The 14,757-nt window shown below is 33.9% G+C and overlaps 1 protein-coding gene across 1 annotated transcript in view; it reads right to left on the bottom strand.

Annotated features, from left to right (window-relative positions):
- The window catches only part of Diaph3 (diaphanous related formin 3), a 474,806-nt gene that overhangs the window by 293,430 nt on the left and 166,619 nt on the right, over nt 1–14,757 (bottom strand). Inside the window, exons 15-17 of the mRNA XM_027938043.3 lie at nt 12,762–12,866; nt 6,488–6,796; nt 5,600–5,714 (exon numbers count right to left, since the gene is read on the bottom strand). Coding sequence (XP_027793844.1) covers nt 5,600–5,714; nt 6,488–6,796; nt 12,762–12,866 — 529 coding nt within the window. The remainder of the gene's footprint in view (nt 1–5,599; nt 5,715–6,487; nt 6,797–12,761; nt 12,867–14,757) is intronic.

Raw genomic sequence — 14,757 nt, 5'->3', positions numbered from 1 at the left:
GACTGTGGAACCAACATAGATGCCCTTCAATAGACGAACGGATAAAAAAAATGTGGCATTTATACACAATGGAGTATTACTCTGCATTAAAAAATGACAAAATCATAGAATTTGCAGGGAAATGGATGGCATTAGAGCAGATTATGCTAAGTGAAGCTAGCCAATCCCTAAAAAACAAATGCCAAATGTCTTCTTTGATATAAGGAGAGTAACTAAGAACAGAGTAGGGACTAAGAGCAGGAGAAGAAGATTAACATTAAACAGGGATGAGAGGTGGGAGGGAAAGGGAGAGAGAAGGGAAATTGCATGGAAATGGAAGGAGACCCTCAGGGTTATACAAAAGTACATACAAGAGGAAGTGAGGGGAAAGGGAAAAATAATACAAGGGGGAGAAATGAATGACAGTAGAAGGGGTAGAGAGAGAAGAGGGGAGGGGAGGGGAGGGGGGATAGTAGAGGATAGGAAAGGCAGCAGAACACAACAGACACTAGTATGGCAATATGTAAATCAATGGATGTGTAACTGATGTGATTCTGCAGTCTGTATATGGGGTAAAAATGGGAGTTCATAACCCACTTGAATCAAAGTGTGAAATATGATATATCAAGAAATATGTAATGTTTTGAACAACCAACAATAAAAAATTTAAAAAAAAAGAAAGTATACTGTGGCTTCAGGTTAGGCACTAATTCTATGAGGATTTAAGAATAAATTTCTAATTCTTCAGGAATGCAACACAGAATACACTGTATCTGGTTATCAATGGAATACATTCTAATGGTGGAACAAGCCACCCTCAACGCATCTCATAATTTACTTATGTTTTCAGTTCTTTTGAGACTTAGCCCAGACAAGAACCAAGTGATGCATTCCTAGAGAATACTTAATTGGCCATTTTCTTTTTCTTCAATCTTTCCAAATTATTATTCCTCAAATGTTCTTTTCAGAAAACTTCAGGATGTGCAAGATACAAAGATATGTGGCATTCAATTTGGCATTATTCCTTTATTACCATGCATTCTCAGTTATAAACTGTACCGCTTGTCTTATTTTAGGCCTGGGAAGGTGACTTAGGACTTTTTATACACTTATGTGTATAAAAGGAATAAATTGTGTTTCAAATACAAAATGACATCTTGAACACAGCCAAGTCACTGGGATAATCTGTGGCTTATGACTTGCTACCCCAATGCTTTGTCCATTGAACTATGATGTTAGAAATCTTAAGCTTGATTTGTTTTTAAGTGCGTAATCCATTAACTGTTTCCATATGCCATAACTATTCAGGTAAGAAATTATTTATAAACCAGTTTATTGGCCTTATCTGCAAATATGATGCACCTGTTATAAAATGTGATTACTTCAAAAAGCTAACAATTGTGGAACCAGATTTTCATACTAAATCAGTCTAACTGAATTAGACTATTCATATACTTCCAGAAAGCCCTTTAATCCCTATTAAGTTAACAGTTTGTGAATAATGAAAGTAATTAATATTAATTTTAGTTGACAAATCCAATACCAATAACCTGTTAGTACACTTCAATCCATTTTCCAACAGCCTGTTAAAATTAACCAACAGATGCTTCCAATCTGGTAAAAAATACACAGGTCATTAGCACTATTTTGATGATACCAAATGTTCAATACACGAATATTGTGATTAAATTTCAGAGAGAGATATATATAAACAATGTTCTTTTATAACCTTGTTAAGTCTCAACAGAAGCCAAAGATAGTAAAGTATGGCAGTCTCTTCTAAAATAACAATCAGTATTTTTTGTTCCATGTTCTACCCCAATCTTGTACTTCAACAGAGAACTTGACAGAAGAAGCATGATTCCCTTGCTCATTCCCATTCTCCCAGTCCCTAACCCAAGGCCTAGTGAACATGCAATATACACTTGTGGACTGGAATAGTGGCAGTCAAATGGAAAAACAGAAGAAAGGAAAGGGAAAAAAAGTAATCAGGAAAAATGCAAGCCTAGTGGCAGATGCCTATAATCCCTGCACCTCTGGAAACACAGGTAGAAGGATTACAAGTTTGTGGGCATGGTCTAAAAAAAAAAAAAAATTAAAACGGTTGGGGATATAGTTCAGTTTAGTGCCTCTTGGTTCAATCCCCAGTACCAAAAAATAAAAGTAAAAAATGCTCATATATATTTTCAGATGAAGTTAAAATATGGAAAGTTAACATGTATCTCAAAAACAGAAAAAAAGAAACAAGAAAACCATAATCAACAGCAAAATCAAGTATGAGACAATGATACAAGAGAATGCAGAAAAAAATATGGATTTCATAGGAAAAGGCTGTACTTTCTAATATATTGTAGAAGGCCACAACACTGTTAAAAATGGTCAGAGGGAGATTAAGAAACAAAGTAAGATCTAAATGAGGAGGGTAGTGTGTGTGTGTGTGTTTGGTATGTATACATATATTTATACATACGTGCATATCTCTCTCTAAATATATACACACACGTACAAATATATAAATAGTAAAATAAAGGGCAACAGGATTTAAAAAAAAAAAAAGTCCATGTCCTTAAAAAATATCTTGCTCTATCTGTAGGAAGGTGAGACAAGATGACACTATGGGAAATAAAAATTGTTTTATAATCAGAAGATAAGGAGAAAAGATCTTAGCTGAGATGTGGTAAAGTGGTAAAGATTAAACAAGATAACTGAAAAGATTCAGCCCCGGGACTGGGACATGACTATGTCTCTAGGTATTAGTTCCTCTTCCTTTTCCAACTCTCAGGATATTAGACCAATAAACCCCAGTGATCTGGACATGAATGTCACAGAAACCTAAAGCACCATCTACTGTAAAGGGGGAAGAAACACATATTTATTGACCAAAAAAAAAAAAAAAAAAAAAAGATATGTGAGTAAATTTTAAGGTTCTACTTTAAGGCTTGATTCAGTTCCTTCATTCTCACTATCCATTTCAAATGCTTTTAAGTGCCTGGGATGGAACATCCATTTTTGTCATCAGAGAAATAGCCATAGTTCTTAGTACAAAGAGTCAATGCAATAAAAAAATGGAGATATACCAATTCGCTAAACATTCCATATTTTTATTAATTTGAATTCTTGACCCTCCTCTGCCTAGTTCCCAGACAGAACAGTGATTAAAATCATCCAGCAGTCAATGCCTCTCCTCTCCTTGTACGCCAAGATGTGGAGACACAAGTGGAATGAATAATGTGTAAGCAGTCAAATTTAATTCTGAATTCTTCAGAAACTATAAAATGCATTCAAATCTTTGGAGTCATGGGGATAGGCAAATATTAATATTGGGACCCAGGACCTCAGTAGCCCATGTAAATAAAGTGACTTCAAGGAGCAGCTTGTCCACTCCAATAACCTATAGTCTTTCCTAAGCCTTCTGAACATCTCTCTTTCCATTCCTTTCTTATCTTTTACTAGCTATACTACACGATAAAAATTCTGTTTTTCTAAAAGCAACAATGATTGGCCTTTTCCAATTACATACTTTACCAGAAATGCCAAAAATCATATATAATTATATAATGCTCTCTAAAAATTATTCCTTGAGGTACAGAACAAAATAAAGTGACTTTCACAATTCATCTCTGGTTGGCATTATGAAATGTTAGCATTGGTTAGGCCACATCCCTGGGCTTTCTATCTTTTCTGTTCACCCTGAAAATATCATCCATGGACACACACACCAAAGGAAAAAAAAAGGAAAGCTACATTTGAGCTGAGACAAAAGATGCTGTGATCCCCTGCTTCTGACTCAAATAACAAAGATTCCAGTCAAGGGGACAGAATGAACAAAGATACTAAGAGGCCAAGGAGGATGGAAGTAAGAAGACTCAGAAAATGATCATCATTTCTCATCTTAATCGGTACAACTAGTATTAGACTGAGCAAATACATCCTTTTTTGTTTTTTTTTTTTTAACCTTGAATCTCAAGGCTAAAGTTAGATGACTTAAGAATTTTTTAAAGGTCCAATTATTTCATTTAGGGATAACACTACAGTTAAATTAAATACATGCTAACAAGTTTCCCTTTTGAGCCTCATTAATTAAGAAAGTAATCAGAGTAAAGAGGGAAAAAAAGAAAGAGTAGCTGGATGGCAGCATTACTTAAATAGCTTTTAGGTACCACCATTTGCACCTACTAGCAAAGCAAAGAGAAAACTAATCAATTCCAGATTATGAAATCTGAAATTCTGAAGTGTTTTAAATGTAAATACACATTTTAACTGCCATATATTTTCCTTGATTGCCTTGAAGAGTGCACTAATCTTATTCAAAGAAAATTTTGATTCTCCATAATCAAAAGGTAAAATTAAGATCTGCTTACTTTACAAGTTTTCCTATGGTGAGCTTGCTGAGAATTCTCCATTTTCAAAGACCACAATATTTTATTTTTAATATTTTAGTCAAGACAAATGTTCCTCACAGAAATATCTGATAAAGGGTTTTGATGTACCACAAATTCTAGAAAGCTACTTTATTTTATAATAATCTCTTAAAGAGAATTTCTATTTTACGATGACCTTTCAGAAAACATTTCAAAGGAATACAAATAAGTTTTTAAGGTATCTGCCAATATTCTCCGGCTGCTGTGATGATCAAGTTAAATCAGATACTTGGGGCATTTCTACCATGGCACCTAGTAAACAGTAAGCATTTTAAGAAGTCAAATCCTCTATGTCTATACCCAGGTCTCCCACCTACATCCACCCAGCACAATCTTTCCAGGCCAGCCCTGAGTTCAATGAACCCAGGGACATAGGTGACACAGGGCTATGGTGGAAAAGGGTCTTTTCAAAAGTTAAAAGGTAATGATTGATCTAAAATGCCTTCCTACAAACCAAAAGTATAAGTTTTACATACACATAAAAATTAATTTAACAAAATATGTTATTATCAGGCATTGAATATAAGTGGCAAGCCCATGGGAGACTGGAAAAAATGAATTCAATTTTCAGACAAAAAAAAAAAAAAGCCCATGTCCTTAAAAACAATTTTTTTAAAAAACACACTGCACAGGTTAAGCTATCACAAAACAAGTTGCAAAATTAAATCCATTGTTTTTAATAAAAAGATCATAACATACTAAAACACTTGTTTTTCAAGTCAACTTTGAATACACAATATATTTGATATTTCTATCTCATTTGCTTATACCAACTAATTATGGAGCAGTCACTATAATACTAAGTGTGGCAAAACTCTGACTAGAGAAAGGCTGACATTTATTTTTTCTATTTCTCAAACTAAAGGAAATTCACATGCTAAAACTGACTCTGAAAAAAACTTTCTTAAAAAAAAAAAAAAAAAAAAAACTATTTCACCACAATAGAACATCGTCAAAACAACTATTACACAAAAAAACTTTAAAATAAAAGTTTATATTAATCATTTGCATTTTAAAAATTGCCCATTTTAATATAATTTACAACAAAATTCACTTTTAAATACTCCTGAGATAATTTATCATTTGTAATGTAAAAATATAAGGGATAGGATTCTTAAAATAATGTTTGTAGAGGCTGGATATGCAAACTGGCAATTAAAATTCTAAATATAAATACATAACCAAGATGTTAAGCTTACCTTTTTGTTGGCAACAAAAAGTATTCTCAAGTTTATAAAGTAAATCCGTATTTTCATACTTATTTTCATTTACTTTTATCCAGAAACAGTTTTCAGTCATTTCATGAGGTCTGATCTGCAATCAGGGAGAAGACTGATTCACAAACAGCTGAGTGTTTCACCTGTCCCAGCCCAATCGCAATGTATACACCCAGGCCCAAAGCTGCCAGCGGATGTTTATGAAGTAATCTCTGCAAGATTTTCCCCCAAAGTCTGTTCAATGAAGTACAAATTGTGAAGGACATTAAGTTCTGATGAGAAAGAAAAAGTTTCTATGATCAAATAGGTAGGGATTTGCAGCTGAATGAAATAAAGTTTAATTTATTCCTTCTCAATTGTATTTCTCAGAGGATTATTAATGTTCACCCCCACTACAACTCTTGAAGGGCAAGATATATTCATTATACAGCATTTCCCCAATTTATGTGACCATCAAACTAACTTTCTGCCAGACTCAGAATTCTTATGACCTAAGTATCAGCTTCTGACAATACATAGTATTTTTCCAATAGCTACCAACAGAGAAAAAAATCCTAAAAACACTAAGACTTTTGTACTTTTGAAAAGTTCTACATAAATGTAAGTTTCCATCACAATAATTGTGAAATATCAACTTAATTACAAATCAAATCTCATTGAAACATCAATTCTCATCAAATTTATGAACCAGGACAACTTAGTCCATAACATAGGACTTTGTCTCAACATGCCTATTTTTTAAATAATAATAATACCATTTTATTCATTGTCACTTTGATTAGGGTTCCCACTAGAAATTACATGTTAGTCAATCCAAAATAAAATTTTAATCTAGATAGAAGTATGGTTTCCTCCATTTGTACATTTCACCTTTAACCAATTCAATCTTCTCATGCTGGTTTCAGGTTTAAATTCTTTCTTTGGTTTCAACCCAAATGGCAGTGTTGGTGGAGGAGGAGAGTTTCTACCACCAAAAAAGCCCAGAGGAGGAGGTGGAGGCACAGGACCACCAAATGGCAAGGGCATTCCTGGAAGTGGAGGTGGTGGTGGAGGGGGTGGTGGAGGTGGCAACCCTCCACAAGAGGGCAATGGAGGGGGAGCAGGAAGTGGTGGGTGACCAGCTCCATCTTCTTTTGAAGGTGGCAAAGAAATACTGACATCAGCTGGCAAGGCACCAAACTAGAGAAAAAAGTAATAAGAGAAACAACTGAGAACATGTTTACAAATGTGTACAAAGTGTACTTTACTCAAAACTAAGATACATTTTTAACCAAAATTAACTAATATCAATATAATTTAACCAAAACATAAAACTCTGAGAACATTTCTAATATAAGAGTTATATAGCTGTTGTTCTCAAGAAAATATAATTGCCAGAAATACAATTCCCAATTTGAAGACAGTGATGGCTACACAAGTAGAAATGCCCACTATGGAAATGGGTATAGAGATGTCTGAGATTTGAAAATCAGCTATGTAAAAAACGCAAAAAACATACACTGGAGACAAGACAACCTCTTCAAGAAATTATGTTGGGAAAACTGGAAATCCATATGTAGTAGAATAAAAATTAAACCCTATGTCTCATCCTGCACAAAACTCAACTCATATTAGATCAAAGACCTGGTTACTAACCAAAAACCTGTACCTACTAGCAGAAAATGTAGGCCCAATACTCTAACATATTGGCTCAGTTATTGAATTCCTCAAAAAGGCTCCTAAAGTACAATAAGTAGAATAAAAAAAATCAAAAATTGATGATATCAAACTAAAAAGCTTCTTTACAGCAAAGGAAACAATCAAGAACATTAAGAGAGAGCATACAAAATGGAAGAAAATCTTTGTAATACACACCTCAGATAAGGAGTTAATTTCCAGGATAAACAAAGAACTCAAAAATCCAAAAAAATATATGTGTGTGTGTATGTATGTGTGTGTGTATGTGTATATATATAAACAAATAACCCAATCAATAAATGGGCAATGACATTTATTTGACACTTTTCAAAAGAAGAAAAACAACAGACAACAAATATATGAAAAAATGTCCAATCTCTCTAGCAATTAGAAAAATGAATATTAAAACTATATTGAGGGCTGGGGGTGTGGCTCAAGCGGTAGCGCGCTCGCCTGGCATGCATGCGGCCCGGGTTCGATCCTCAGCACCACATACAAACAAAGATGTTGTGTCTGCCGAAAACTAAAAAATAAATATTAAAAAATTCTCTCTCTCTCTCTCTCTCTCTCTCAAAAAAAAAAAAAAAAAACTATATTGAGATTTATCTCACTCCAACAAGAATGGCAATTAAGAATGCAAGTAACAATGTTGCTAAGGATGTAGGGAAAACAGTACATACATGCACTGCTAGTGGGAGGGCAAATTGGTCAACCACTCTGAAAAGCAGTATGGAGATTCCTCAAAAAACTAGAAATGAAATCAGCTTTGGAAACAGTTATCCCACAACTCAGTATATACCCAAAGGATTTAAAGTCAGCATTCTATAGTGACAAAGCAACATCAGTGCTTATAGCAGCAAAATTCATAATAGCTATTATGGAGGCAACCTACGTACCCTTCAACAGATGAATGAATAAAGCACTTGTGATACATATACATAATGGAGTATTACTCAGCCACAAAGAAGAATGACTTCATGATATCTGCCAGTAAATGGATGGATATAGAGAAAAATCATGCTAAGTGAAACAAACCAATCCCAAAAACCAAAAGTCCAACGTTTTCTCTAACATGTGGACGCTAACCCAAAATAAGGGGGACTTGAAGAGGAAAAACAGAAGTTCAGTAGATTAGTCAAAGGGAAAACAAGAAAAGAGAGGAGGAATAGAAACTGAAAGACAGTGGAATGAATCTGACATAATTTTCCTAAGTACATATATGAATACACCATATTAAATCTCATAACCATGTACATCCACAAGACTGAAGTCCTAATTAGAATAAAATATATTCCATCCTTGTATAATTTTATCAAAATGGATCTCTACTGTCATGTATAACTTAAAAGAACCAATAAAATTTTTAAAAAGAACAAATAAAAACCCAACTGTCTGTAGGTGACAACCCAAGCTAAGAAAGAAAATGTGAGCTCACAATATGCAGATAATATGTAGGATGAGAAAAGACATGTCTATAGAATTCTATAAACATGCATTTAATTGATAAGTAAAAAATATATATATAAGAAACAAACAAAAAAAAAGATTAAATGGTTATTTCCAAATCTTCTCCATATGTCTGATGCACTTTAGGAAAAACATTCTTAAAATTTCTAGTAGGGTCTACAAATAAATATCATGATCAGGTCCCTACAAATTGGTCTTTTAAGTAACTTCCTTCTAATTAGATATATGCACCAACTCGTAATACTGATATCAGGGGCCCTTGTATGTTATATTTTTACTTGACCATCTTCTACCAGTCTTTCCAGAATGAGTTAACATATTCCTTCTTCAGGAAAGTTTGATCTTGACACTCATTTTACACTGGCAGCACTCTATACTTCTTCTTACTACCTCTTATCAGAAGTGTGAAATAATCAAGAGTCTGAACCAGGAAGAACCAAGTCCAAGACAAGTTTTGGCAACTTAGTAAGTCCCTACCTCAAAATAAAAATTAAGAAAAGTCCAGGGATGTAGCAATTATCTCATTGATAGATTAAAAACTGCAGTAGGGAATTGACTATGCTGTTTTACTCACTACTCTTTCCCAGCACCTCAACAAGTGACTGGCACATGACAGTCATTGAAGAAAAGTATAGAATAAAAGGATTAAGCCTGAAAGATCTGTAATCTCAGCTACTGGGGATGCTGAGGCAGCAATATCACAAGTTAGTGGCCGAATTCAGCAACTCAGAATGACCCTGTCTCAAATTAAATGAATTTTTTTAAAGGTATGGGAATGTAGCTCAATGACAAAGTACATGCTTAGCATGTACAAAACCCTAGGTTCAATTCCCAGCAACACAAATATAACCGAAGAAATAAACAAACACAGGAAGAGGAAAAGGCAAGCTCAGAATCATAAACCAAAAGTGAAAAAAGAGTGTTCCACTCTACATCATTCTACAGAGTCAATTGCCATAAAGAAGATAGGTGGAAATCAGGAGTGTAAAGCAAACAGCTATGTCCATTGAGCCATTATGTTTGCAGAGTATGGTGAGAATTCAGAAGATGAATTTTTATGATCATACAGAAGTAGGGTTAGTAAGTCCTGGTAATACAGTTAATTCCTTGAAATTATTAACTCCAATTGTAAGCCCTCCCTCATACCAAATACATATATGAGAACTAACTAGCAAATTATGCACATGTAAGAAATATCAATGATATTAAAAGTTTTATGGTACACTATAGAAAGCAGAACACACATAAGAGCATAAAATTAATGACATGACACCAGCACAAACAAAAACAGTGTTATAAAAGACCACAAATCAAACAGCATGCCTTATTAAGAACATCAAGCATAATGAAGAGTATTGCCTGCAGGCTGTGACCAAGAACAGGACTGCCCATAGAATGCCAAAGATGCATAAGATCTGTCCTCACACTCATGTAAATTTGATAGTTAGCTACCCATGAAGCTTCATTTGATAAACTCAAAAGTCATTAGAATATATGGTTCAGGCCTCTATCTTTCACCTTGTATAAAAATCAGCTCAAGTGGATCAAAAACTTAGGCACGAGAACTGAGACCCTGCGCCTAACAGAAGAAAAGTTAGGCCCAAATCTTAACCACGTCGGCCTAGGATCTGACTTCCTTAACAAGACTCCGAAAGCACAAGAAGTAAAATAAAAAAATCAATGAATGGGATGGATTCAAATTAAAAACCTTTTTCTCAGCAAAGGAAAAAATTAATAATGTGAGGACAGAGCCTAAGATAGGGAGAAAATATTTACCATATCCACCTCTGATAAAGCACTAATCTCTATAAAGAACTCAAAAAACAAATAATACAATCAATAAATGGCCTAAGGAACTGAACAGACACTTCACAGAAGAAGAAATACAATCAATCAACAAATATATGAAAAAATGCTCAACAACTCTAGCAATTAGAGAAGTGCAAATCAAAACTACTCTAAGATTTCATCTCAGTCCTGTCAGAATGGCAATCATCAAGAATACAGGCAACAATGAATGCGGGCAAGGATGTGGTAAAAAAGATACACACATACATTGCTGGTGGGACTGAAAATTGGTGCAACTACTATGGAAAGCAGTATGGAGATTCCTTGGAAAACTGGGAATAAAACCACCATTTGATCCAGCTATCCCACTCCTTGGTTTATAATCAAAGGACTTAAAATCAGCATACTATAGTGATGCAGCCACATTTATAGCATCTCAATTCACAATAGGTAGACGATGGAACCAACCTAGCACCCTCAATAGATGAATGAATAAAGAAAATGTGTTATATATACTCAATGGAATATTGCTCAGCTTTAAAGAACAGTGAAATTATGGCATTTGCCAGTAAGTGCTTAAAGAGAAGGGTCTTAGGCTGGGCATAATGGCACACTCCTGTAATCCCAGCAAACGAAGAGACAAGTCTGGAGGATAACAAGTTTGAAGGCAACCTCAGCAGTTCTGTAACAACTTGTCTCAAAATGAAAAATGTAAAAAACAAACAATCAAAAAAGGAAGTGGAGATGTAGCTCAGTGGTAAAACATCCCTGGGTTCAACTAAATACTGAGCAAGAGAGAGAAAAGAGCCTTAAGACAAACGGGCAGATCTCCTGAGAAGTACAAACATCTGAGGAAAGAATTTGCTAGTGTTTTTCAAAAAATGAATATGAGGTCCATCATTAAATATCTTAATTCCAGGCTTTCCTTGGATAGCCATAAATGATATGATCATTACATATAACTTGGGAGAATTCTTGATTTATTTCAAAACATAAATTCACTCCCATTTTATAACAAAAAAGTAGCACGAAGCAATAATTTATCCAAAGATAGTGGAAATATTTTTTATAAACTGGAATTTTCCAGGATGGATTTGCAAGTAATGTATCAACTGGCAAAATTAAAAAGAAATTTTTTCAATTTACATAAGCTAAGGCCAGGAAAAAGTTATAAATGTTTCAGCGATTGCCTACAAGCCACAGAAAACAAAGTTTTTAAAAAATGAAAGGTAAGGTGCCATAAGAGGAAAAAAATTCAGTGAAATATGGTACTTCCTCCTTGGAAAAATAAAGAAAACTCAATGAGAATGTTTTTCTTATAAACATTATTCAATTTCATTTTAAAAGTTAAAATCCAACAGATCGCTATCTCCTAAAGGCATTTTCAGACAGCCCTTGTAACAAAACTATTCATTAAGTATCTAAAACAAAAGGGACAATAATACAGAAAACAGTATACCTGAGACTCTTTCAACATAACGATAAATCAGGACAAAGGAAAATAGCTAAACTATACTTATTGCTCATCATCCTATACGTAAACGTACATGAAGAAATTTAGCTCTGAATGTTCTATCCCCTTGTTTTCATCCATATAAAGCATGCAGATGATGTATTTCGTGCTATCTAATGTTTTAGGTGTAAAGCGTGTATGTGAGATATCTGCTTCATAATCCAGATTTGCTCTCTTTTTTTTTTTTTTTTTGTCATGTTTTAAATCTGTTTACTTTTGGAAATTGAAAAATTATCAGAAAATAGTCTCATTCAGCTAGAGGTTATCTTTCACTGCAAGGTACCCATAGGCTGAAGGTTTTGAAAAATAAATAGCTTGAGCAATAATTTCCTGTATTAGGATGAAGATCAGTGATGAATGACAAATCTAAAAGCAAAAGAATTTCTTAACCTTTATGCTTAATTATTTAGAAATAAAACCCAAATAATACACATTTGGGTTTTATTAGACATTAGAAATAAAACCCAAATAATACAAAAGGAAGCAGGGTAATTCCTAAAATATTACAGACTCCTGAAAATACAAGTAGGAATAAAGTAAAAAATAAATTTAAAAACGGAAGAGAAATGCATATAAACAATATTATGAAAACATATAAATGAAATTTAAGTTTAAACATTTGATGCTATAAAGATATAACATGACCTTTGTCCTCCTGATGTGGTTTCCATATAAAAATCACCCAGAATGGCATTTTACCTGAGATTTAAAAGCTTGCAATTGTACTTGAAGCTCATTAATCTTTTCTTCTTTTTTTTGCAATTGAGCCTGAGTTTCTTGGTGGTCAGTAAACTCTTTTTCAAACTGAAAAGAAAAAGAGAAAGAAAGATGGAAATGAAAAGCAGAATCCTTTATATAAAAATATGACTCTAAAGATCTGCCAATAGAACATACATTTCTAAATTTGTTTTATAAAAGAAATGGTAGATTTTGTGATTAGTCACCCACAGCTTTTCCCTAGGTCTCTCCAGTTCCAGGCAAAATCATTCATTCACAAGGGAGCAGACCAAGTCAGAGATGCAGTATATGACCTTCTTCTCTCAGCAAACTGGCTCATAGTTGTCTATGACCTTGGCATTTTTCTTAAAAGTCCCTAAATATCATTGTGATTTTGTGTGAAAATAAGAGAACAAAACATTATATTGAATTCCTAGTTGCTCCCACCTTTATAACCCTATACTTGAAACTTATCTGAAGTTTATCAAGATGATTTAAAAGCATTCCGTTTCAATATATTTTATTAATAAACAACTCTATTGTATAAATGCATCAGTTACTTGCTTTTTTTCTTATAACAACATGTCTCCTAGTACCTTTGAGAGATTAATGGCAAGTTAATCTTTCAAAGTCCTTTGTGCTATACCTTCAGGGTGCAAGGCAAACAATAAAATTTGGGGAATCCAATGAGTTTTCTAATTTATATAACCACTCATCACAAGTTCCCATCTTGTACTCAAATAGCTCTATTCTGCCATCATCAGGATTGAAAACCTCTCTTAAGAAAATTGAATTTAGGGGCTGGGGTTGTGGCTCAGCAGTAGAGCACTTGCCTAGGACATTCGAGGCACTGGGTTGGATTCTCAGCAACACATAAAAATAAATAAATAAAATAAAGATATTGGGTCCAAGCACAACTAAAAAAATATTTTAAAAAAAGAAAACTGAATTTAAATAGGGTATTGTCTCATAATCAAGAACAAGTATTTAGCTCTTTTTTAAAAGAAGAAAATCATTATAAGAAGATGCAACTGCTTCATAAATGTAGCCTCTGGCCTTTAAACCCTTAACACAAAAAGATAGTTACTAGTAAAAGATGTGAGACTTAAAAAGCCAGATTTTTGGCCTTCCAAGTCTGAATCACTCAGCTGAAGCCACACCATCTCCCTACAATTAAAGTATAGATAATGCTTTTCATCTTTCCTAATAGGCTACTTTTAAAGAGGTTTTAAGACATACAACTGAGCAAAAGGTCAAAATACTGCATATCCCCATGCCTGCACAGAAGCATCCAGTCTCCTGCGTATACTGGAGTTTTAAGATGAAGCATTTGTAAGTTTTATAACCCAAACTCTGTGAAACAAGAAATATTATTTTAATTCCCATTTACATGTCAGGAAATTAAATCGCATGCTACTGATCCTTACTCTCAAACTTAGATCCCTACTAAATGATCACAGGAACTAACAGGTAAAAACTGCCCAAAAGTCCTTTAGTTCACCAAAACCACAGGAACATTCCCACTCCCACTACTACTGCAGCTCCTCCAAGCCACTCTTACCATGAAATAAGTAAAAAGATACTAATCCTAAACCTAAGTAAGCAATTTAGAACCCCAAGCACACTCAGAGGTTAACCTAATTCCTCTTGCCATGAAAGGCTTCCCCAGAGACAAAATAAATCAATTGTCTCAACACTCTTGCTACATCCTCAGCCCTCTGTATTTTGGTCCTTCATCTTACCCCTTACAACATAATCTTACAATTTTGCTTCAAAGACAACTTTTACAATGTTCTTAGTCCATTCTCACTTTTCTAAGCTATTGAACGTCATTCACTTCAGTATCCATTACTCTAATAACTGTGACTTTCCAAATTCTAAATCAGTCTCACATTTGGAGGTACCTCAATAGCTGCACAATTCAACTGGCCACAACTGGTTAAGTATAAATTTAAATTCACAAAATTCACATAAAATT

The sequence above is a fragment of the Marmota flaviventris genome, chromosome 4, assembly GCF_047511675.1.
Source record: "Marmota flaviventris isolate mMarFla1 chromosome 4, mMarFla1.hap1, whole genome shotgun sequence".
NCBI classification, from domain to species: Eukaryota; Metazoa; Chordata; class Mammalia; order Rodentia; family Sciuridae; genus Marmota; species Marmota flaviventris.
This window is presented reverse-complemented; position numbering and strand designations above follow the sequence as displayed.